The sequence below is a fragment of the Stegostoma tigrinum genome, chromosome 11 (assembly GCF_030684315.1).
Source record: "Stegostoma tigrinum isolate sSteTig4 chromosome 11, sSteTig4.hap1, whole genome shotgun sequence".
Taxonomy (NCBI): Eukaryota; Metazoa; Chordata; class Chondrichthyes; order Orectolobiformes; family Stegostomatidae; genus Stegostoma; species Stegostoma tigrinum.
This window is the reverse complement of record NC_081364.1, coordinates 41597562-41623685: the sequence shown is the minus strand read 5'-3', so window position 1 is coordinate 41623685 and position 26124 is coordinate 41597562. Positions and strand designations below refer to the sequence as shown.

The window sequence follows — 26124 nt, the reverse complement described above, 5'->3', positions numbered from 1 at the left end:
CTAATGCACGTCTTTCTGTTTTTTTAAATCGTAACCTTGATAATGTTCACTTTTTATTCTTTGTTTAGCATTCCAACAGAAGGCAGGATTAAGAAAGGAAGTTCCTATGAAGTCCACAAAAAACACAAACTACACCAACCTGAGTTGTGTTGATCTCCAGATGAACAACTTCGAATTTATTCTACTCTAGTTTTTTTTATTTATCTGTCTCACATCCTACACTGTTACCATCGCGTCTCCGCCATTTGCCTTTGCTTGACATTTCCTCTGTTGACCTCACTGCTGCTTGCAGCCATAACCTATCTTGGGGTCCGCACCAAATTTGTGTTTTTTTCCAATACCATACAGTCACTTTATGATTGCATTCCGTCATGCATTTACTCATTCAGTTTTCCTCTTTAGCACTGTCATTCTGCCTCTCCATACACGCTTTGTTACAAATAAACACCAGTTCATTGGTAACATAGTTTGACTAAAATTTAATTCACTTTCAACACCTCCTCTGACTTCTGTTTAACATTCCTGTTTGGCTGACAGTTTAGTATTTATTCATTTCAGTTTCCCTCCTTTTGGTTCCAACCACCAATGCTATGACACAGACAGATGGGGAATATAAGCTGTGTATGTAACCACAAACATGTTCATGCATGCTTACTGGAGGTGGAGAGAAGGAAGAGCCTACAAACTTTTAGACTGAAACAATAAAGCCTTTTGTTACAGAAATGTAGTCTTACATGCCAAATAGTGGCAGAAACTTATTAACCAATAATAACCTTGCTATTCCATTGCCCTACAGTCATTTTACATTATTCAGTCAAAACTATCATCTTCTGAACCTAACTTTTTAAAATTTTAAATGTTTAATGACAGCCCTAAGTGATCTGTGGGTAAAAAAAATTGCATATCTTCTGACGAAAATCAGTAAATTAATCACAAGATTCAATCTCCACCATTACCATAATACATTCTATATATAGCCTTTACATTCTGGAAATCAGTGTCATATGAACAGCAGTGAGTGTGGTTCGTAAATTAACCTTGCTAATTATCCTTTGTGAAACTTGTCAGACTTAAGAGTCAACCGAATTAAAATAAAATTAATTGTTTCGCCAATCAAAGAAATTAAATGTAAAATAGAATACTACTACCATCTGCATTACTGTATTAAACATCTATTATTCTGTATGTTGTAAAGATTTTGTATTAAGATGTTTTTGAGAGGCAAGTAGAAAGAAAAAGCTGATAGAGGAGTGTGCAAGCTTGGTAGAGACGTGTGAGACTGAAAGGATTGCTCATTTGATGCGAGATTGCAATAGATTACATTTACTGTAGTAAACAGCTACTGAGTACATGCACATGAATTAACTAATAACAAAATGATTCATTACCAATTAAAGCAGAAATCTGTCATCTTTTCCAATTTCATGTCCCTCTGAGATATCTGCGTACTCTGGTTCTGAACTTATTGTGATCGTACTTAGAAGTGCTCTGCCATTTGGTCCAGGCCTTCAGCTGCTCCAGCCCCAAACCCTGGAATTGCTTCCTACACCTCTTGGCCTCCTTACCTTGCTTTAAAAAGATACCTCTTATACCAAGCTCTTAGGTATTTGTCTTAATATCTCTAAGTTGTCATACTTTAGTTTATAACTCACAATGTTTCATTATGGTCGAGGCACTAAATAAATATTGTTTGTTGTTGGAAAGTAGAAGACAAAATATGGTAACATTTACAATCTGTACCATTTCATTTTGACCAAGTAACTGATGTTTTAATGCTAGAATATTCTAGACCTGCAAAGTAGATCCAATAATTGCCAGCAGAATTACTTTCAAGAACAAATTGTGATTTACAATTTGTGTGCAAGAAATATTTCCAATATTCTTTTAGATTTAATTCTGTTCCAGAGAAGTTCTTTTTATTCTTTAACGGCATTTATTGCCTATCCATATTTGCCGATAGGGCCTAAGAGTCGATCACATTTTCTGCAATCTGCAGTAAAATGTAGTGTAACATAACAGACCTGGTAAGGATGGTAGATTTCCTTTCCTAAAGGTCATTAGCGAACAAGATGGATTTTTATAGTGATCAATGCTAAGGGTTGCCATTGTCCATCTCCTAAAAGCCTGTCGTAAGATGGTTCATTTGAAATGTTAAACCGACAATAATAGTTCATTCTAGTACTGTCATCAATTTAGCACGTGTTCACATTTACATTGACCAAACATGGCAGTTGTAATAGAAACAGACTTTGCATCTTTGGTCTTGCCACACCATCATTATACTTGCTTGTCACTAAAGTTAGATCCTGCGCGCAAGAAGGAAGCCAGTTGTAGGGGAGGAACCTGTTCCTGAATGAAGTAGACTCTGCCATAATTCTAACTCAACCACATTATTGGAATGCCACTTGCATTTTATTTTCTGAAATGATGGGCCAAATATTAAAATGAAGGTTGCTTAGTTAAGGCAGGGATCAGAATGGTTAAACTATATATTGAATCCAGTGACCTCAGCAAGCCGCGAGAATGCAGACAGAAATTGGGAAGGCTGCCACCACACTAGTCTGCCCTACCCTGCCCCTGTTCCTTGACTATTAACAAGAGACTTTCCTGCTGGAGCTGAGTGAGTGAAGTGATGTTATAGAGTCATAGAGTCACACAGCATGGAAACAGACTCTTTGATCCAACTCATCAATGCCAACCAAGTTTCCCAAACTAAACTATTCCCATTTATATAGACATAGAGTTATACAGCACAGGAACAAACCCTTCAGTTCAACTTGTCCATACTGACCACGCATCTTTAACTCATATATTCTGATTTGCCAATGGTCTTCACATGGCCCATATCCCTCCAACTCTTTTCATGTATCTGTCCAAATGTCTCTTAAATGTTGAAACTGTACCAGCATCTACCACTTCCTCTGGCAGTTCATTCCACACACAAACCACACTTCGTGTAAAAAGGTTGCCCCTCAGGGTGATGTTTACCAAGGAAGGAGAAATTGACCAGCTTCTCTGAAATAACTCCACAGAGGCTGGTATCCTGTCACCAAGTAACCTTTTACCTGCACATACATAGTCCTTGATATTGGTCCAGCTTCCTCAGAGCCAGCTCTGAGTGATCAAAACCTCCTGTTGATATCAGTCAGCTAGGGCTCCCTGATTGGACCACTCTCTAAACAATCAGGCATGGATTCACGTGGCTGAGAAAATCAGCAGCTGAAATTTGGCTCCCTAACCTGGAGACAGGAAGGTGGGAAAGGTAAGTAGTTTTAAACAAAAGCTAGTTTCTTACCTCTTCAGAAATCCTTTCATACACTTCTGGAACAGGTAGGACTTGAACCTGGGCCTGCTGCTGAAAAGGTAGAGATACTACCACCACAGTACAACAGCCACTTAAACTTGCCAACCCTCCATTCTTTCTTTCCCAGCTTTCCACTACAAGGGACTTCCCAGAACAACATACCATGCAGCTCCACTCATTCCTCTTTTCAGCAACTGAACAGCCACATCTCACCTTCCGACAGCTTCTTACTAGCTCACGTTCAAGCCCCTCAATCACCTTCCACGGATACTGTTTCTCCCTCCTCTCCATTCAATTTATTTCTCACTCTCATGACTCTCTGCTTTCTCTTATTATTGGAGAACTCCTTGGACCTGCAGAGAACCAGGAAATGAAGGATGTATGGGTGCCAGTGACAACTGCCTTTACAAGTGCTCCACTAGAAAGGAGGACTAGGTTCGGAAAACAGCAGATACCAATAATGACCATGAAAACTTGAGCGGCCTGAGGAACTAGTACCCACACATGTTGAAGAGCCAGCATCCTCTCTCTAGACCCTGTGTTAGTGATCACTTTATCAGCCTGGGTCTCTGTGTCCATCTCCTCCAATCTGTGCAATGGCACAGCTGAAGGAGCTGAAGAAGGCTGAAGACTGCTGCTAGCATTGCTGCTGTCTCTGCTCTCAACAAAGAGGCAGGGAAGAAAAACACGGACTTCTCCTAAGCCATACCACAGATGTATATTCCACAGCTGCCTGGAGAAGACTCTGGAGTGTCACACTTGTAAGGTGACAAAGGAAGTTCAAAGGGAGGAAATGAATTGCAAACTGCATAGATGCACTGAGATAGCATTCCTGCTATGCTCTCTCCACACAGTTTTGGAAATCTATGTGCTGGCCACTGGAGTCAAAATTCTGGATTAACTGACATGAAGTATCACATTGGGCCAGACGATACTACCATTGAGGTCTTTAATCCTCTAATGTTTCACTTTAAAGATCACCTTCATTTTACAGCTAGAATAATACCCCTTGAATGAGTGTGCACAACCTATGAAACAAAACAGCTGAGATATTCCAAACAGCTACCTAGATCCACAGGTGTTAAAATCAGCCACCTACTGCTGGTGGTGTCCAATATCATGATCCAATGACATTGACTGGACCCCTAGTTTTAATTCGTAGTTTTTTTGTGGGGGTAGGGATCACAGGTAGAAAAATCCAGCCTCATGGTTCTGGCAGATTTCCATGGAATCCAAAAATAAGTGATTTTCACAGGTAATATTATTCTTAATGTGAAAACAGCGAACTTTAATTAAAATACAGTAAGTAAAACAATTCAGTTAAATTTAACAGTGCTTTACAGTATATTTAATTTGCACATATTTTTATTTACATTTCGCCCATACGGCTGGTTTGCAATGCAGAGTGATGCCAACAGCATGTGTTCAATTCTCACACTGGCTGAGGTACCCATGAAGGACTCTCCTTCGCGACCTTCCCCCTCTCCTGAGGCATGGTAACTCTCTGGTTAAACCTCTCTCTGATGAGACAGCAGCCCTATGGTCTGGTAAGATTGTAGTGACTTTACCTTTACCGGTCAAGAATAAGCTTAAGTGGGAAAAGTTTAAATATCTTCCAACTAACTGCAAGATATTTATAACATAAATATAGAAATTAAGCACAGCACAAAACATCAGGACATAAAGCCATGCAGAAGGGGCTTGACAGTAAATATTGTATGCAATCTCTCTAATCTATTACTTCTGATGACACTGCCTTGAAGAAGGAATCCTAGGGTTTTATTGTCCTAGAAAGACAACAATAATCTACAATATTTAAATTAAAAGTGTCCCTTTAAGGCTAAAAGGTTTAAATGCAGAGCATTCTTATACGAATGGATCAGTTCACTCACAAGTCAGATTGCAAATACGAATCTCGAATTGTGTGACAGTTTAATTAATAAAAAGGAGATAGTTTAGAACCAGTTTGTCCCTGGACAAAGCTAGCCAAAATATATAAACTTTAAAATTGCAAGAGGCAAGTATCAGAGCTCAAAAGTGTAAATTATTTCAATTATAAAATCTGTTGTTTTAAAAAAATGTTAACTGTTCTGACATACAAATAACTTGAAGCAATTCAATTTAAGGTGGTTTTAATCTACTTATGCTGCAGCTTTGATAAATCATCAGTTAATGTGACAGGAATAACCCAAACAGTTCACTAAGTTTTGAATACGTTTTCCCAGCATTTAGACCAACCTAGTGAGGTGGAAGCATTGCAGGAAGTGCACTGCAGCAAACAGTAAACACAAGAGTTTCAATATCTTACTAGCAGATCCCCTGAAGCACTGCATTGTGATTCAGAAAATTTGTTGTTTTCCACAATGTAAAAATAACATACAATTTATTACGGAAACCAATAAGATAGGATGATTCAGTCAAATTACATTTTTGCCGCAGAATATATGAGAGGAATATTACTGAAATGGTGTGGCTTGAGTTCACTCATTTTACTTGGTCTAGAAACCGTAACAAATAAGTTGCACAAGCTGATCACAAATTCCAGAAATGGAGTAGTAGGAGGCACACCATGGGGTAGAGAGGGGGACTTCAATCTCGGAACTAGTTGAAGTAGTTCCTGATTCCTACTCTTCACTCTGTCCTACTGAGTTATCACAGCCTGAGCCATGATCAGCAACATTCCATGATTAAAATGGTACAGAGGATAGAGAGGGAAGGTGAGAAATGTGATAGATTACGTCTGAAAAGTAGCCCTGCAGCTTCATAGAGACAGCTTCATGTGACTCAGAACTCAGGTTTCCCCTCAAAGTGGTAGTGTAGGTGCCAATTCAAGAGCCATGAGTTAGGCATCTCAGTTGTGAATGAAAACCGTCAATATAAGTTTGTCATGCTGTAATTTTACCCGTGTGAGTATGATATTATTGTCCTTTTACCTGTGAGAGAGTGCAATTATGGCAGTACATGTTTACACTGGCTGTTTTCATTTTAGGTTTGTCTGTAAGGATTTATAATGAAAAAGACTGGCAGGAAAATACAGCTTTTGAAGATATGTAACATAGTCTTGTGCAGATAGAAAACTTGCGTACAATAAATACATTTGTGCCTGCAAAACAATCTGAATGAAACACTTTACATGCAGATACACTAGAAGGATTTATAGAATTTTATACCTATAAAAGTATTAGTTTGACATTGGCCGGAAGCATATGTTTGTAAAGCTGATCAGTCAACAATAGATGGTTCATGGGGTAGAGCCCAAGCTTCGGTACTGCACTGCTTGGAAGCAAAGTAATTCAATTCGATACAAAACTGTGATGAGTTTGTAATTCATTATGATATTGGATATGTGATGAATGGAGGCAACAGCTGGGGAATCTAGGCATCTTTGCTGCATCTCCTCAGATTTTAGTTTTCAATTATGAGCCTTCCTTATTTACTTGGTATTGACTTTTACTGTATCCCTATTGTCCGTATGTCTCAATAATTGTATAGTTGGCTTGCCCAATGTACACAGGTTACTACACTAGTTGTCCGTTCCTTGTTCATACATTTACTTCAAAACTTGTATCATATTTGGCTTTACTTGGCTCTCGATGGTCTGGTCTTGTTTTCTTCATTTGATGTTTGCATTTGGGCAGTTCAATATTGAGACTGATTCATTGAAGACTTCATCTCATTTCCATTAGAAGTGGTCAGCAGTGAAAAGAAAACTCTTGGTACAGTGTGGCAGGATTTAAGATCAATGGGTATTCAGATGTAGAACCGACATTACTTTGAGTGTCAAAAGGACTCCAGGAATAGCGGTTGGAGTTTTAAAACTATCTAGTGTGGCCATGGCAAATGACACCACATCATCACCAATGGTGACCGTAGAAGAGAGATTAGACATCTAATACTAGAACTAGGTCATACAGAACCTCCCACCAACAAATCATAGTTTGTTAGGGCACTTTGCTCGCAAGTACAGGCACTAAGCTCATTTACCACAACAGAGTGCACTTCAAGGCTCTTTGCTTGTTTAATTAGAGCTGACTCACATCATGCTAACTTAAGACAGTTACAGCACCTTCACTTTACCTTTTTGCATTTTGCTGCAATATCCAGAACGTACAGACTCACAGTGGCTTACCTTGCCTTGCCTCAAAATGCCAACACAAAGCCAGGAAGCTTGCCCTGTTTCTCAGCAGTGATCTGTCAAAGGACTGAGAATATTGCTGTATAGCATCGTGATCCATAAATGGCGTGCTTACAGCATAGACCAACAGCTCAACCAGTTAAAAAAAAATCAACCAAGCAGCCTTGTCTCTAAGTATAGGGGAAGTAGTCATCAGTTAAGTCCAGTCAGAACATCCCGGTACAGCCATTCAAGGGAAGTATTTGATCGCAGTCCAGGGCTGGAACAGTTAGTCAGACCCCTGGATCAGTCAGGCTCAGGGGTTCCAGTCCACTCTTCTCCGAGAATTGGCCCTGTAGGTTTAGGGCAATCAGTGAGGGGCACAATGGTATGTCAGCTGGGGAGCTGTATAGATATTAGTCAACGGTCTGGTCATTCAGCAATTTGGGCTGTCTTTCCCAGTAGGTGAGTGGACGGACCACGGTTAGACATGGATATCTGTACCATGAAATTCAAGGGGAGGGGGCTGTTGTCAGTGGTGTTCCACATTTTCAACAGGGAAATGAAAACAGTCAACTGTGGTGACTACAAGCAGCATGCTGCAATGCTGTGGGAGCAACACAACAAATATGGGCGTGAGACAATACTGCACTGGAGAGAAAAGTTTACTGCAGAAAGTGAAAGGCCAATGCATCATCATGGTTCACAACTGAATGCTGAGGAATGAAGATCTAAACAGAAGCGCTGGATGGCAAAATGTGAAATCTCAGAAGTGATGAAATAGCTGAGGAATGACAGGAATAAAGGAACATGAAGGTGTGGCGGGAGGTTGGGGGAGGTGGGGGCTGTGGAATCAATTAAATTAACAGGCTTAGCCTGGAAATGGCTCTGCAAAGCATGATCTCTGTTGCTTTCCATTCTTATCCGAATTGTAAATCCGAAATGGAAATTCAAAAAGATGCTGTCACCACTCCCAGAATGGACCTTTTTTTTTCTATTCTGTTTGAGGATGTGATGTGAGGCTCTCTGGGGGCCACTGATCATGCAATTACACAGTACAGATTAAAGACATCTGTATTCATAAACTATGTGGAATAGATTCCTTGCAGTAACCAATAGTGTGGGATACAAATCCTGGCCACAAGCAATCTTTAGCATGTCGCTGGTCACTAAATTGATTACAGTCATCTCTGTGAAACAGAAATAAAGTGTTACCTAAGGGCCACAATTCACCAAGACTCATAGACTGCACAAAGTTGCGGGGCTGAGTATTTGCCAACATGCCACTTATATGCAATTCTGCCTTTCTTGTGTGATGAGGAGGATGGACTGAAATTTTTCATTATTGCACCTATAATTTCTAACTGTATTTTTACAACATGGCTTATGCAGCATATGATGAAATAAAACTTATTATACCAAAAGTCCATATAGAGATAGTTCACAGCCTTTTTTGTCACAGCTCTCCATGAACCATTGCAGGGAGGACTATGGTAAACTGTTATTTATGAGTGATACAACTGCTGACTGTCACATTGCTAAGAACCTGTTCTGTTTCTGATATTACTCACACAGGTTCTTTGGAACCATGATCAATGGATCCAGCCACAGTAGGATCATCATCACTATGGACAAGGTGCAACATGGCACATAGAAATTGAACAGGAATAAATATGCCAATAAATCTATGAGTGACTACTGAACAGCCTCCAATGAAGAGGTCGCAGCAGATGTACAACATGTTCACGGTCTATCATCTTCAATATCATTTCTTCCAAAAGATTAAGGCACATTGTTCCCACAGCAGGCTGTCAATGGCCCAGGACACCTCCACAGAACTATGCCAGATGCTGCAACAGGACCTCGGACCTGAAGTGGTAGGGAGGAGCCATCCTATCCCAGTGTACCCCAAGGTGATAGCCACACTAAATTTTTATGTAACGAGCTGCTTCCAAGAATTCACTGGGTATTTGTGTGGGATCTCACAATTCCCAACAAAGAAATGTATTAAGGCTGCTACCAATGCGATTGGTGCCAGATAACACCACTTCATCTCATTTCTCCTTGCTGAGGTCACAGTAGGCCGTGCCAACATAACGGCTTTCCCCTGATGCACACTATACTGACTGAACAGTCATTGCACCGAAATCATCAATAAAGTGGCTGACTTCAACAACAGAAAAGGGTTCAATTCAGTTGACACACAAGTCATCTGTGATCATCCCAGAGGCCCTGAGCTAGGTACCGTGGAAGCAGCCATGATGTGAACATTCTGAAGAACTCTCATGTTCTTGCTTCATCTCAAGGACCTAATGACTACAGGGATGATTACTGGGAGACCAAAGTCTACCCTCTGCATGCATGGCTGATGACTCCATTGCACAAACATCTCAGAAGTTTGAATGGCTGAATAAAATTACAAAGGGTGGAGGGGAGCCATTGAGGGATTATGAAACTAGAACAATTTTAAAGTCAAGACATTCTTCCCCAGGAGCCAATGTAGATCAGAAAGCACAAGGAGTAACAGGGGAACAAGACTTTCTGCGAGTTCCTTGAACTACTGTAATCCATCTGGTGTAGTACACCTGCAGTGCTTCTGGGAAGAAATCCTCGAACAGTTTGACCACGGCAAGATAGTGAAGATGGTGGTGTTCCTATGTGTCTGCGGAGTTTGTCCTTCTGGGTGTTAGTGGGTGTGGATTTAGAAAATGTTTCAACAGATTTCAGTAAGCAGTCTGAACATTTAGCAATAGGAGGAATATACTGTAAATATAAGATTCTATTCATCATAAACACATAATACAAAGTATTCTCCCCAGCTATTTGGGTTTTTTAAATGTTAAAGATACTGTACATATAAAAACTGTTGTTTTACTTTAAACAGCCACATTAAAAATAGTAAGAAATAGTTGGTTTTTCAAAATTAGTGTGGAGAACTGGTACAAGTGAGTTATGTCTTTCCTAAAATGAGTCTCCTTTAACTGCATCTGTATAAAAGTTGTGCATCAATATAATATTGCTCTGAGAATCTAGGTGTACATTACTACAACTCGAATTCCCACTGGAGGCACAACAGGAAGATTGTGGAGGTTGACAACCAGATCTGCTGGGCTTCCTCCGAGAAGGGTTATATGTGACATGGAGATGTACAAAGACAGCATACTCTGCAGCTTAGTTTCTTTCTTCACTAGTAAGTGCTGAAAAGAAGTGAACAATGTCTCATTGTAAGATTCAAAGTGTCACACCAAATTCTCAAGTTTTGCTCCTGTGGTTTATAGCATTCCAAATGTAAATTAGGAATTGGCGTATTCCTCCTGTATTGTGACAGCATTACAAGATTGACTGCATTTTTAATAAATGAAATACTTCTCAATATTAACATTTTGTGTTGTTTATCCTTCATTCTATGCAGTGCAGAGCTAAAACTTGGATACCTATTAAATAAAACTCTTGTGTTATAATTAGATATCATCCAACTACATAAATTTTATGATTTTCTAACAAATGCTACAAATCTTTATGCTGTGAGCACTTAGATTCTTTACAATTACATTTATAATTAGCGAGTTACAATTTGCAGAAAGCTCTATGTGAAAATAATTTTTATAGATGTTTTCCAATCAACCTGTTTTGACAGGTGTTACTACTCTCTGGAATACACCCCTGGAGCAAGTGGGACTTGAATCCAAGCCTCCTCGTTCAAAGTTAGGGACAACATACAAGAGGCTCTTAAAATGATATTTTATAAATTTTTGACACAAATCCACAAAGCCAAACTAAACTACAACAAACTTTCTTCTGACTTTAGTCAGGAATAGTCAGAATTTTTATAGTTGATGTTCTGCAATAGATATCTAATAAGATTGAACAAATCTTTAAAACTTTAAAGGATTTCAATTCTCAAAGTAATCAATGGGTTAAATGTAATGTGAAAGGTCTGAACAGAGATACCCATGGAGTTGAATCAGCAGACCAATCATCCATCTGTTACTTCTGCTATCAAACTGCTTATAAGTCACATCAGACTCATTTATTTATCAATCAGATTTTTGCTGTAAGATAGGAGGATTTTCATTGTAAAAGGAAAACATGAACTCAAAAGCAGGAAAAGGACTGCAATAGCTGCTATGGATAACTTAAGGATAGGATCCGACATCAAAGATTTCCCAATAACAGAGCTCTGGAGGCATTCTACTGTTTGATCTAACTGCTACAAATCATTTAACAAAGGAAATGGTCTGGCTGCTATTGGCTAGTCATTTCGGCTTCACTGTTGAAGTAATAACTAAAGTTTTAAACCTTACTTTTTTTTACTTATTGACTAAACTTTTTAACAATATAAAGACTTCAAAACTATAACCACTCAATATAAAATGTCTGCCCATGTCCCAATAAAGCACTTCTTTATCAGAGCAGTTACAATCATTCTAGGCTGAATTTGTTTTAAATCAATATCTCAGTTGCTTTCTTTGTTCAGTGTTACTGAAGTATATGTACGAGCGAGAACCTTTAGAAACTTATGTAATCCCCTTCTTTAAGCTCTACAGGCATAGAGGGGGGTCTAAATAATCAAAACCACTTTCTTACTTAGCCATGCCTTGCTTTAAACTACCCAAAACAATAAAGACCAAACAACTAACTCTTTGGAAAAGATGGTGGGTTTAACGACTTTACATAATAGGAACCCACCCGCTGATCCAGCTCTTTTGGTCATATATTGAACAGTTAGAAAGAGATATCTCAGCTTTAAAAGTATTTCTAGGTGCTAAAACTGGAAATAAGAGTCAAAAGATACAAAAGGTTCACAGAGTACAAAGTTAAAGATTAAAAGCTTTAGGTTGCAAAATTCACGTGCGCTTTTTCTGTTTTTGTCAAATATTCAATTTCCAAATATATTTGTTGATTTTACTTTACATGTTAAAAAAAAGATTTTTTAAAGCATAAAAATCCAAAAAGACAGTCTATTAGACAAAGCATAATGTGTCCTTTGATTAATTCAGTTAAAATTATACAAAGGTTAGAATGAAGGTTACGAAACAAAAAAAATGCACTCCATACAAAGAAATAAAACAAATCCAGCAAATGTGGATATCATGTCTTATTGAATTATGAAGCCATTTAAACCCAAATGGATTGCACTGACCCTAAAACAAACTAGAAGCACAAAAGGGAGAAATGTATTACCTGGTTCAATGCAGTAGCCAGTGTATTAGCTTTAAGCAGTTGCATCTTATATTATAAGGCAGATTATTTTGCCCCCATCACAGCACATTCTTGTCAACTGTATTCACACTAACAGTATTCTTCTGTTTTACTGAGCCATAATGGAAGGTTCTGCCCCTGCATCATCTAAACAACTCTGTTAACATTTGCCCAGCAGCAGCTTTTCTCTTTGTCCAGTCCCTTTTTTCTAACAGATGTCATCCAAATCTAATCAAGCATAAAATGGTCATAAATATTTCTTTCTGGTAGATTTCACATCTACATTTCATGCAGGGGCATGATATTTTCTAATACCTCCAGGGAGCACCTAATGCAAAAAACAGTGACTTACATTCATGACTCATGTTCCTATGGTAAATAGGGAAGCAAGTTCTCAGCTCAGTAAATGCAATACAGCACAAGAATGTTGATTTCCCAACTTTTATGTGCAATACATTACCTTTTCCAAAAAAGCATTACATTATATTCCTTTTTTAAATAATAAGCAAAACCAATTAAGAAAATCTAAAGAGTGATTTATACTTCTATGTTACTTTATCCAATTTACATGTTTTGCGCAAATAGATTTTTTTCAAGTTAGTGTTTCATTTTGGTAACTCAGTCTTGTAGGTTTGGTTTAAAAAATGCATTTGTTAGGTTCTCCAATTTGTGGATTATTTTACGTCGCAAGTGATCAGTACTGCATTCACAGATGACAGTGATTTTAAAAGCACTTTTTAAAAACATGACACATCTGGACAGGTGGCTAGTCCTCTGAGTTTCCTTGTCGTCATGCAGGGAAATGTCTCTACTTGATGATCTGGATTGTTTCAGGTACTGGCCATGCAGGGAATTATGAGTATAAACCATGTCTGATACTTTGGGACAAATGTGTAGTTTTTACATAGAATTTAACACTTAACATTTACAATCTCCAAAATCTGACCAAATACACATTTTGTCACAGCAAAATACCTAAATATTACTAAATTATATACTGTATGGATGCTGACAAACATTACTATAAATCCTTAGCAGTCCCTTTCATCTTTTTCATAGATAGTGCAATTTAAATATTTAATAAACAAAAATCAAAATAGCAACTAAATTAATATCTTAGTCCATTTTCTAAAAGAGAAGCTGTGAGTAATTAACTTTGGCAGTGTTTTGTCTTTATTTATGCATGAGCAAATTGTAAAGTATATCATAACCATGACCTAAGTGCACAGTAAAGAATTTCAAATTGTAATTCGGTTTGATGAGTTCAAATGTAAAAGTTTGGAGTTACATTTACTTGGTTCCATGTAATTATTGTTATTTTAAATATTAGAAGTGCTTAACTTAATCTGAAAAAATACGTTTTTTTTTCTATTCAGTCTCTTTGCCTTCTATTTCACAAACAATTAGCCCAGCTCTTCTATAGCGATTGATGAAGTGAAAGCGGCTTCAACGTGCACTTAAAGGGTGAGTTCTTTGAGGCTGGGATTCCTGTTAGTAAAATTAAGCTCCTTAGTAAACCAGTGGCATCAGATTTTGAGATGTATGCTATATAGACAACAGTATGGAACACAACTTTCAATTTTGTGAATCCCTAAAGGCTCAAGTGACTGCATCAACTGCAAGGGGTGATGAGTCAAACTTGCCAAGATGGTTTCAACAGACTAGCATACACTTCTCGCAGATATTAATTAAAAACTCCCACTGGTCTCTTAAGTTAAAGACTCGACAAACAACAAGTGCTCCAGCTGCATAAGCGTGCAGGCCCTGCATTAAGGTTGCTTATGACTGCAGTTGATTCGCTTAACTGAAACCTGTAAAAGTTATGTCTATAACCATTCCCAAAACCAGAGAGAATAAAAAACCCTAGCAGTTATCATCACTATGTCACTGAATAATTCCAAATGCTCAACTACTAGTTTCCATTTGATAAAGCTCAGCTCTCAAAGTATATTTCATATACAGTCCTATGGGAATGATATCTGAAGACAAGCTAATGCAAAGGAAAACAAACAGTCATTTTTTTTGTTAGTATCTTCGTGTTCCAGCTCACTGTTCCGTCATTCATTCCCTTCTAGAGCTCTGAAGTTAAAGTGGTGTCATCCTTAATTCAGACAGTGCATGTACATTATAAATAAGAAACAAAAGTGGCTTTCAGTACACTACTTCCACATTAATACCTGCCTTCTCTCTTTGTTGCTCTAACTCTAAATTTTACTCATTGCTATTAATACTAATGAAGCTTTCTGTACACAGAATGAATAAGCAGTTGAATGCCCCTGACGTAATACAGGGAAACAAACAGGCATTTATATTGGGCATGGTCTCAACTGAATTTGACTATTTAATAATCAATGCAACAGGCATATTATTTGCTAATTGGGCAATGCTAATTTACATTTTAGGTGCAGATGAATACAAGTCATGTATGTTATTTGTCCGAACATTTTGAATTAGAGAATAATTATTTTGCAATTGTCTTTGTGATTCAAATTAATTAATTAGAAAACAAAATGGAAGCTATATCTGCTGCTTTATTTTTAGAAGCATGCAATTCATGATTTTTTTTAAACTGAAAAATGTACAAAAAAAATTTGTATGTTATTTGTCTCAGGGCACTAAACAATTAAAATTAAAGGAGGCAAAATTAAAACAATGACAAATGTTAAAACCTTATTGGAATTGTTTACTGTTTGATGATCTATTAACTTTTCTACTTTGGTTGGAATACAGAGCGTAAAGGGAACTTACTTCTTCCTGATGAATCTCTTAAAATGTCTATAAGAGGAGAAAATAACTTGCAAGGTGTGAATTTGCATAAATCATTGTGATATCAGCCAGTCTACTCTGCCTCATTGGAAATTACTCATTTTTTCTTCATACTGGTGTTTGAAAACCAAATTGATTTCACATCTTAAAAACAGAACTTAAGGAACAAGATGCTTTATTTTGAAACACTTTCTTGTTTTCTCTACGGCAGTAGAACATGACCTCTTATTCCTTCACCATTTGCGTGATACATGGATTCAGAATTCCAAACCTCTTCTGAATAAAAGTGCTCTAATGAAATTTGACAATAAACTGCATACATAAAATATATATGTGAATTCAAGCTAAAACATCAAATCTTATAAATAATAGCCAAATTTCTTTTTATTTTTAGCATTTTAAAGACAAAAGGAGCAACTTTGTTTTGCAAAACAAGAAGATGCATACAGCATCATCAACATTCAGGCCAGGACATATCATGTTATTGCTATTGATGTTTTTCTCTCTGCCTCCACTCTATTTGACACACATTTGCTATTACTTTTCAAACACTTCAATAATATTAAGGGCCTCTAAATTTGAATCACACAGACTGATTTTTTTTTAAAAACTCAGAAGGTTTCTGCCTTTTTTTGCAGGAAGTGTACACGTATTCAGGAGCTGGAAGGACTGTCAATTTCTGCACACTACCCGGCATTCCCATTTTTTAAAACTGCAGAAAAAGTTGCCATGGTGAGTACTCATCCCTCCAAATAAGGGCAGGGAGGAAACAAATTAAAAGCAAAGTGTCATTTTTTTTATTATTAGGCTCTTCTGTCTTTTTGTACACAGAAAAATATGTGCTACACAGTGTTAAAGGTTAATTTACTTTGCTGTACATTTAATGTTTTGAAAATGTTTACTGTATTTGCTCCCACACGTTTCTGTGTTGTGAATTTCTCACTATTACATCACACAATTAAACAGTCCTCCAGGCGACAGGCCTAAACATTGCTGGATGGCTCCACAGCAAGCTGTTGCATTATACAGAAAACTATTTTTTATGCACCTGTAGCACTTCCAGGATTCACCACTGCTCTAGAACTTCACATGCATTGCATTAAAAAACTGGATAGTTCTGATTCTGGAAGCAGGGGTCACAATGCATAACTGCTAAGGTACACCTGAGGTGGGAGGTACTGAATACATGAAGTGGTGGACAGGGTGTTGTAAGTTTCGATAAACTGGGCAATATTGAAATTCTTTTGATTGTTGTTTGAACTTACTCATTCAGGCAATTGGAGAATAGTTTATCAGATTCCAATCTTGCACATTTTAGATGGTGGACATTTAGATGGAGGCTCTGTGGGATTAGGAAATGAGTCACTCACCGTGTAAATTCCAGTCTCTGACCTCCACTGTAGCCAAAGTAATCTTCTACTGGGTACTTGGTTTGCTTGGTCTGCCCCACCGAACTCATCTCCACCTATCTGGACTCCATTTTCTCCCCTTTGGTCCAGGAACTCCCCACCTACGTCCGTGACACCACCCACACCATCCACCTCCTCCAGGACTTCCAATTCCCTGGCCCCCAACACCTCATATTCACCATGGACGTCCAGTCCCTGTACACCTGCATTCCGCATGGAGATGGCCTCAAGGCCTTCCGCTTCTTCCTGTCCCGCAGGCCCGACCAGTCCCCCTCCACCGACACTCTCATCCGCCTAGCTGAACTCGTCCTCACACTCAACAACTTCTCTTTTGACTCCTCCCACTTCCTACAGACTAAGGGGGTGGGCATGGGCACCCACATGGGCCCCAGCTATGCCTGCCTCTTTGTAGGTTACGTGGAACAGTCCCTCTTCTGCACCTACACAGGCCCCAAACCCCACCTCTTCCTCCGGTACATTGATGACTGTATCGGCGCCGCCTCTTGCTCCCCAGAGGAGCTCGAACAGTTCATCCACTTCACCAACACCTTCCACTCCAAAATTCAGTTCACCTGGGCCATCTCCAGCACATCCCTCACCTTCCTGGACCTCTCAGTCTCCATCTCAGGCAACCAGCTTGTAACTGATGTCCATTTCAAGCCCACCGACTCCCACAGCTACCTAGAATACACCTCCTCCCACCCACCCTCCTGCAAAAATTCCATCCCCTATTCCCAATTCCTCCGCCTCCGCCGCATCTGCTCCCACGATAAGACATTCCACTCCCGCACATCCCAGATGTCCAAGTTCTTTAAGGACCGCAACTTTCCCCCCACAGTGATCGAGAACGCCCTTGACCGCGTCTCCCGTATTTCCCGCAACACATCCCACACACCCCGCCCCCGCCACAACCGCCCAAACAGGATCCCCCTCATTCTCACACACTACCCTACCAACCTCCGGATACAACGCATCATCCTCCGACACTTCCGCCATTTACAATCCGACCCCACCACCCAACACATTTTTCCATCCCCACCCCTGTCTGCTTTCCGGAGAGACCACTCTCTCCGTGACTCCCTTGTTCGCTCCACACTGCCCTCCAACCCCACCACACCCGGCACCTTCCCCTGCAACCGCAGGAAATGCTACACTTGTCCCCACACCTCCTCCCTCACCCCTATCCCAGGCCCCAAGATGACATTCCACATTAAGCAGAGGTTCACCTGCACATCTGCCAATGTGGTATACTGCATCCACTGTACCCGGTGTGGCTTCCTCTACATTGGGGAAACCAAGCGGAGGCTTGGGGACCGCTTTGCAGAACACCTCCGCTCAGTTCGCAACAAACAACTGCACCTCCCAGTCGCAAACCATTTCCACTCCCCCTCCCATTCTCTTGATGACATGTCCATCATGGGCCTCCTGCACTGCCACAATGATGCCAGCCGAAGGTTGCAGGAACAGCAACTCATATTCCGCTTGGGAACCCTGCAGCCTAATGGTATCAATGTGGACTTCACCAGCTTCAAAATCTCCCCTTCCCCTACTGCATCCCTAAACCAGCCCAGTTCGTCCCCTCCCCCCACTGCACCACACAACCAGCCCAGCTCTTCTCCCCCACCCACTGCATCCCAAAACCAGTCCAACCTGTCTCTGCCTCCCTAACCGGTTCTTCCTCTCACCCATCCCTTCCTCCCACCCCAAGCCACACCCCCATCTACCTACTAACCTCATCCCACCTCCTTGAACTGTCCGTCTTCCCTGGACGGACCTATCCCCTCCCTACCTCCCCACCTACACTCTCTCCACCTATCTTCTTTACTCTCCATCTTCGGTCCGCCTCCCCCTCTCTCCCTATTTATTCCAGTTCCCTCTCCCCATCCCCCTCTCTGATGAAGGGTCTAGGCCCGAAACGTCAGCTTTTGTGCTCCTGAGATGCTGCTTGGCCTGCTGTGTTCATCCAGCCTCACATTTTATTATCTTCTACTGGGTACTGTCAGGTTTTCAATCATTGGTAGCCCACAGAATGTTGACGGTGAGAAATTTGGCAATAGTTATTTCCATTGAATGACATGAGAAGATACTGGACATGGTAATTTACTGGCAGAGGAGAATGTTATTTGCCACTAATCGACCAAAATCTGAATCCTGACCAATTCTGCTGCAAGTGGGCACAGGCAACTTCATCATCTGAGGAACTGTGCATGGAACTAAACATTGCAATAATCACCCGACATTCTTTTCTGTTATGGATGGGAAGGCCAATGATGAAGCTGCTGAAGAAGGCAGAGCTGATGACACTGCCTTAAGGAAATGTGCAGCTATATACGGCCTTGTAACAATGTTCTTCAGGACACTTCAAGCTCAAATCCGTAGCGATGCCATGGAACATAGAGGTGGTCTTGAAATCTATCTGGAGTATATTTTGTGCCTTGCCTCAATGCTTCATCCAAATGGATTATCCAGGTCTATCCGGTCTTGCTGAAGGGTCTAAACCTTAAATATCACCTTTCCTGTTCCTCTGCTGCTGCCTGACCCATTGCATTACTCCAGCTCTACGCTGTACTGACTCTTGGCTGAGATGATTGGCCTCTAATATCACAGCCAACAACTGCTAGCCTCTTTCCTTTGCTAGGTACAACTCCAGTCAATGAAGGACTTTCCTCTCCATTGCAACTGAAGGATGGCCTCAATGTGAGGATGGATCTTCATCTTTACAGGACTGTATGGAGGCCATAAAGACAGTCATGACCATTTCCACCTACAAAACAGCTGGACTGATGAGGATCAAATCAAGTTGATTATTTTTTCGCTCATATTAATTCTCTCCCTCTGTCAGCTGCAAATGCTACCTTGCAAAAATGTTCCTCACGGCGCTTCAAGCTCAATCACTAGCAATGCCACTGAACAATGCCTTGAAATCTACCTGGAGTATATTTTATGCTTTGCCTCAATGCTTCATCCAAATAAGTGAGTTCACCCTCATCTCAATGGCTGACATAAATTACAAGATGTAGATGATATGGTCATGGTCCCTTGGTGTTCCATCCAGGTTTTCCTCACTGTAGCCTACCCCCTCGATGTTGCTGTTTTTAGATACACAAGTACTGCACACCAACTAGCCAGAGCAGTCTTATGAGGAAAAATGCAAACTGGCACATATCCGATGATGAAGCATCTTCTCTTTGATCTGAAAGTCATAGCTACCAGCTCAGATATAGGTACAGCTCAAACTTTATTGTACAGAAGTGAGATCAGCACACAGTGAGCCAATGGGTACAAACAAGTCACTAGCCAAGCCAAGGGAAAGGACAGTGTGATGGCCAGGTCCGCAGAAGATGTGGAAAGAATACACTATTACTGTAGTCCTCCTTCTCCATGAGTTGCAAGATAGAAATATTAAGTCAAATTCTCTTTCACTAATGTTAACTTTCTCTACAGTAGAACTGAAGCAAAAAGATTGATCAACCAGGTTCATGTAATATGTTATTGAAATATAGAAATATTAAGTCAAATCCTCTTTCACTAATGTTAACTGTCTCTACATTAGAACTGAAGCAAAAAGATTGATCAACCAGGTTCATGTAATATGTTATTGAAATATTATCAAACAAAACACACACACACACACACACACACACACACACACACACTCTCTCTCTCTCTCTCTTTTCAGGTAAACAGAGAAAAAAACAGCATTTTTTAAACTCTTTCTCACCAAGCATGGTTACACTCAAGGGCAAGAAGAATAAGGCACACAATGTTCCAAAGTCTGATGGTCTGAAATTCTTGTACGTAATCAAATCTCAAATCACATTGTCTCAGGCATCTTCACAGACCCAGTTTTCTCAGAAAATCAAACACTGAGAAGTTTTATCAGTCACTTTTCAAAATGAACACTCAAAATTCACATGAATTCACCACAAAGGTGCTTCAGATACAAGAGATATAAAATGAGCAGCTTGTTCTGGAGGAGACTTTCTTTACTGTGATCTCTTTACTATGAATTTTTGAATTTCCAAATCATTCCTATCACAATTTCTTCAGTTCAAATATGCCACAAGAAATATATTTTTTTTTCAATGACTATACTAATATTAAGTCTTCACAAATGGCAGAATTCCTTTCAAAAAAAAGAACAATGAATTTCAAGTTTCCTTTGATTAAGTTACTTTCAAGTAATAAGACCAATGGCAATTTTCAGTTAGTTTCAGCAATTGAGTTCAGCAGTTCAGCAGATGCTGGAGAGAACTAACCTGAAGCAAATGCACTTGAAACACAAGGGTAAGAGTTGCACAGTATGATGTCAAAGATAATGGAAGTACTACTCTAAGAAACTGTCTACAAATGCAACTGGGCATGTACAGGATTCCATCATGACTATTTTCAAGATTCTTCAGACAATGCCAAATTATTAAAACTAAAATCTGATTCCAGATTGGCAATTTTTCTAAAATTTACTAGTGAACACATTTGTGTTGTAGGGAATTAGCGAAATTTAAAACTCCTCAGAAGATTCTTGATAACTCACTCAAGCACTCCATTTAACACTATTAACATTTAACACTTCTAACTGGCAGATGGGAACACTCCGAGGGGAAATGTCATATTTTTGATTAGCTACTTGTTAAAGAACACAAAAACAAACTTGCATGACACTGTCCATCACCTCATCTTCAATAGGAATAGAAGTCTGCAACATCATCATCTATCACCAAAAGAGTAAAAGATAGAATGCTTATAGCACCTCACAACTGGTTTATTGCAAGGGAGGTTTACTGCCAGATTTCTGAATGAAATTGGTAAACCAGGTGGTTTGCAGTGACCCAAGTAAGGCAACAAAAAGCACCAAATTAGTAAAGAGCAAGACACAATGAAATAATCGACAAGCATAACCAATTATGGCCAACAAAGTATCATTCTTTGGAATCAAAGTCTGAAAAGACTGGAACGAATAGTCGATTTTGGGCAATCTGTTCTGTTAATATGAAAAATTGGTGAAGAATTCCTAGAACAGAACGAATCGGAAATATTTTAGTCAAAATATTTCTTGCTGTGAAAGGAGCTCAACAAGCCACACAATACTGAACAAACATACAAAAGCATTCCCTCAGCATGTCATTCACTGGCAGCTGTTCCCCGGCACCTGGATAATGTTTATACTTCATAACTTCAAGCTCCACATACTTATGGATAATGACAATAAATGGGAAAGCTTTAAAATGGAAAATGGGCTCCTTCAACTCAGTTTACGTCTGTTCTGCACAACAACTATCACTACCAGCATCTTCTATCAACTTGTTGAAAACCCTTTACAAAAACAAAGATATGATTCATTCCTTGGAACATTTTTGCATTCTACTTTTGTTTATAACAAGAGCTTTCAGCAACGACACAAAGGTAATTTTATGCATCCGAGTCAGTATTTTTTTCCAATAATGGCACTTTCCAAATATGAGACTTTAATGTGGATATGTTTTTCAATCAATATAATTAACCTCCAACTGTGTTCAATTATTTTCTGCATATTCTACACCATCTCGGATTTTTCTGTGCATTCAGCATTTTCACAATTTTATTCAACAGTTTTATGGACCCAGCCAACACTCCTGCAGTATTACAGAAGACTGTGCTCCTCACCTAGCAGTACTGGTAGGCAAGCTTTTCTAGCATAGCAACAACACTGGAATTCACTCAATAAAGTGAAAAATTTCCCAGCAATGCCCTGCCAACTAAAGGCAAGACAAATAAAATATAGTCAATTGTCACCGCAGCAGTCTGCTTTCAGTCAGCAACAAATCAGAAGGTGTCAAAAATAGTGCTATCCAGTGGCATTGCTCAGCATTAACCAGCTGACAGATGCTCAATTCAGATCCCAAAGCGCCATTCTGCCCCTTAGTGCAATCATAGACAAGGTCCAAACATGGACAAATGAACTGAACTAAACAGATGAAGTGCAAGTGGGTATCCTTGACATTACAGTGGTGTTTGACTAAGTGAGGCATCAAGGGACACTAGCAAAATTGAACTCAATATGAATTACGGGAAAGATATTCCACTGATTAGAGTCATATCCAGAAAGGGAAAGATGGTGGTGATTGGTGCAGGAAATCATCACAACATCAGCAGATTGCTGCAGGAGTTCTGGGGACAGTATCTTTTGCACGAGTATTTTCAGCTGTTTCATCATATGATCAGAAAGGGATTTGTCAAAGTTGAGTTGTATAATGTTCAGCACCATTCACAACTTCTCTAGTTCAGAAACAGTCCATTTTTATATATACCAAGACTAGACAAATCCAGGCTTGGACTGATGGCAGCAAGTAACATGAGCAGCTTTTCCAACAAGAGATAATCAAAACATTTCCATTTGACATTCAACAGCACATCACCGCATTCCTGCATTGTTAACATCCTGGGGGTTACCACTGACCAGTAACTTACCTGAACCTGCCACACGAATACTTATGACCACAAGAGCAGGTCAAGACACTGGCATTTCTGTGATGAGTTAGTTACCTCATGACTCCCCAAAGCCTGCACACCAACTACAATGCACAAGTCAGGAATGTAATGTAACACCCTCCATTTGCCTGGATGAGCTTTTGACATACTTGACAATTGATTATGGGCAGGTCATTTCACAGTTCTCATGAGCTTTGCAGTTAATGTGCTTTTCTAAATACACATTCATGTGTATTTCTAATCCTAAAAGGCCCCTGAGTTTTCCCAAACATCACTGAACCTCTCCCACATATAACTGGGACCATATCCAAGGGGTTGAAATGTACAAATGTTATGCTCTAATCAGGTCTACTTTACATTGTACACTGTGGGTATCACAGGCTTAGTCTACCAAAATTGAACTGAAGTCAAGGATTTTTGTGGTTTAAACAGACATCTGTTTCCAATGTCTAAGTGCCAAACCAAGCCCATTACCCCTCCCCACAAAACTTAAATGTACCATGTTTGAGGACCAGACTTGAGATTTCCAGGCTTGTCCTATCACTTCCACCATGACTGAGGCGCTGTATCATTACGAAAATCCCGACAATTGTTCTTCTGATCACAAGAATGCTACTAAATTTTCTAACTGCCTAATAATGTCAATATATGACTAGGCCGAATCTTCAAAAATATTGAAACAGTTCTTTTCTGCTTCTGGTTGTTTCCATCACTAACAAATTCGAGCCATTGCATCAAAGTCCAAAGTGTGCTGGACCCTGAGCCCACATTCCTACTACATCCAATTTGTTATCAAACTTTACATTGCCCATCATGTCTCCTACTTTTCTCCACCGCCGTGAAAACCTTATACTTTTGTTTTGTGACTTCAAGACTCAACTTCGCCAGTACTCTTCTTGCTGGCATTCTGGGCAATAAAACAAAACCCATACAAAAAGTCATGACATACTCAGGTGCATAAGATTTCCCAAATTCCTGTTATTCCCAAACAACCAATTTCCAAATCTTTCTCACCTTCAGCTAGCTCTATCACCCCACCTAACCTCATCTTCTTGATCTCCCCACCCTCAATATACACACGATCCTTGCTTCTCCACAACAAGTTTATTCCTCTCCTTTTACTCTTTACAGTCCACCAATGGAAATTATTCTGACATTTACTGTGCTGCATTTTGGATGAGATTTTAAATGGGTCCCACTTCCCTGTTTGTCTCTTAACAATATTCAAGGAGAAGCTGGTCAACATTGTGCTCTGTACTAACACCACTAAAGGCAAGTAATCTGCTCAATTATCTCACTTTCTAGAGTGAGACAGTGTCAATTGCAAAATGGTTGCCATGCCTGTCTACATAACAGAAGTGACTATAATTCAGAAGGAGTTTGTTGTAAAAGCTTCAGCATAAAACAAAACTCAGCGCTCCTTTCTTTTTGCCTCCACATTTTGATTTTTTCTTCAAATACCTTCATTTAAATTTGTGTGCTGCTTTCTTGAGATTCCCAGAAAACCTTACATTCAACTGTTATTTTGTGCCCTCACCTGAGTTGTTGCTCCAGCCCTGAGCTTTCAATTCCCCTCTTTCGATATTAATGTTTAATCATCATTCTGTTAAGTGCTTAGATATATCTCGCTATGCCTAGAGAATGCTAAGTTACTTTTGCCAAATGCTTTTGTTTATTGCAGTACTGCTTTGCTGGGGACTCCTCTTGAATATTGTCAAAGACACATCCAAAGTGTTTGACTGTGCTCCTTCTGAATAAAAAAAACTTCTACTTTAACCAAATTATATTCCCTATTTCCCACTACTTTACAATCATACATTAGGAACTGATGTGCTCCTCCAACATTCTCTCCACAACAAACAATGCCGATCATTAATAGCCCCATACCCTACTATTAACCTACACAAAATCAAATTAATTGGGAAACCATAACCTGTTAAACTAGATGAAATGATGGAGGAGGATTAGCCAATTCCAATGAAAGGCAAAATGGCAGAAGATTAAAAAAAAAGCCATTAAGAATGCAAATGAATATATAGATTTACTTTAAACAACTAACAAACCTGTTAAACACTAGCCAAGCATCTTGCTACTATTTTAGTAAGTTCAGTCAATATGGGAGCAGCATACAGTACAAGTGCACTGACACTTCAAATTATAAAAGATAACGTGGTTGCTTCCCATGAGTTTAAGTCTTGGCAAGCTGTATCATGGAAACAGCAGAGGTAAGATGCTTTGCTGGATGAGGAGAAGAACAACACCCTGCATTTTTATACTGCTTAACATATATTAATACATCAGCTTGCACTTCATACAGACTAAGTAGTTGTTGTGGGAGAAAGAGGTTGGGAAATAAACTAAACTAAATGGAGAACACAGGCAAGGTGGTACCTTTTATGAAAGGGCATGGTATCAACATGACTGAAGGGCAAGCCATGAAAGATGGGTTGGACAAATGGAAAACAAACAGCAGGACGAAGGGATGGCACGTTATGGCATGGCATGACCATAATAAGGCAGAAGATGAAACAGACCATTCAGCCCATCAAGTGTATTCCACCACTCAATGAGGTCACAGTTGATCTGATAACCCTTACCTCCACTTTCCTGCCTTTTCCCTGTAACCCTTGATTTCCTCACTGATTTAAAAACATGAGTTAGAATAAATTGCATAGGAAGGATGGGAAGGGTTAAGATGGAATTTGTAGGCCAGCTTTTTAAGTTCACAATAGTCTGGAAAAAAAAGTGAACTAAGGTCTGTAAGAAAAATTGTGACAGAAGACTGTGCCTCAGAGAATGCTGGGGAATATTAAGCAGCATTTTGAATTGATCTGATTCGGTTAAAAGAAAGAAACGGCAGA

At 39.5% G+C, this 26124-nt stretch overlaps 1 protein-coding gene across 10 annotated transcripts in view; it reads right to left on the bottom strand.

Annotated features, from left to right (window-relative positions):
* foxp1b (forkhead box P1b) overlaps positions 1-26124 on the bottom strand; it is a 483509-nt gene that overhangs the window by 236357 nt on the left and 221028 nt on the right. The window contains exon 1 of one of the 10 annotated variants that reach the window (XM_048547292.1): positions 12603-12671. The exons of the other annotated variants lie outside the window; for them this stretch is intronic. Coding sequence (XP_048403249.1) covers positions 12603-12647 — 45 coding nt within the window. The 5' untranslated portion in view covers positions 12648-12671. Of the gene's footprint in view, positions 1-12602; positions 12672-26124 lie in introns of those variants that run through there. 10 annotated transcript variants of the gene reach the window in all.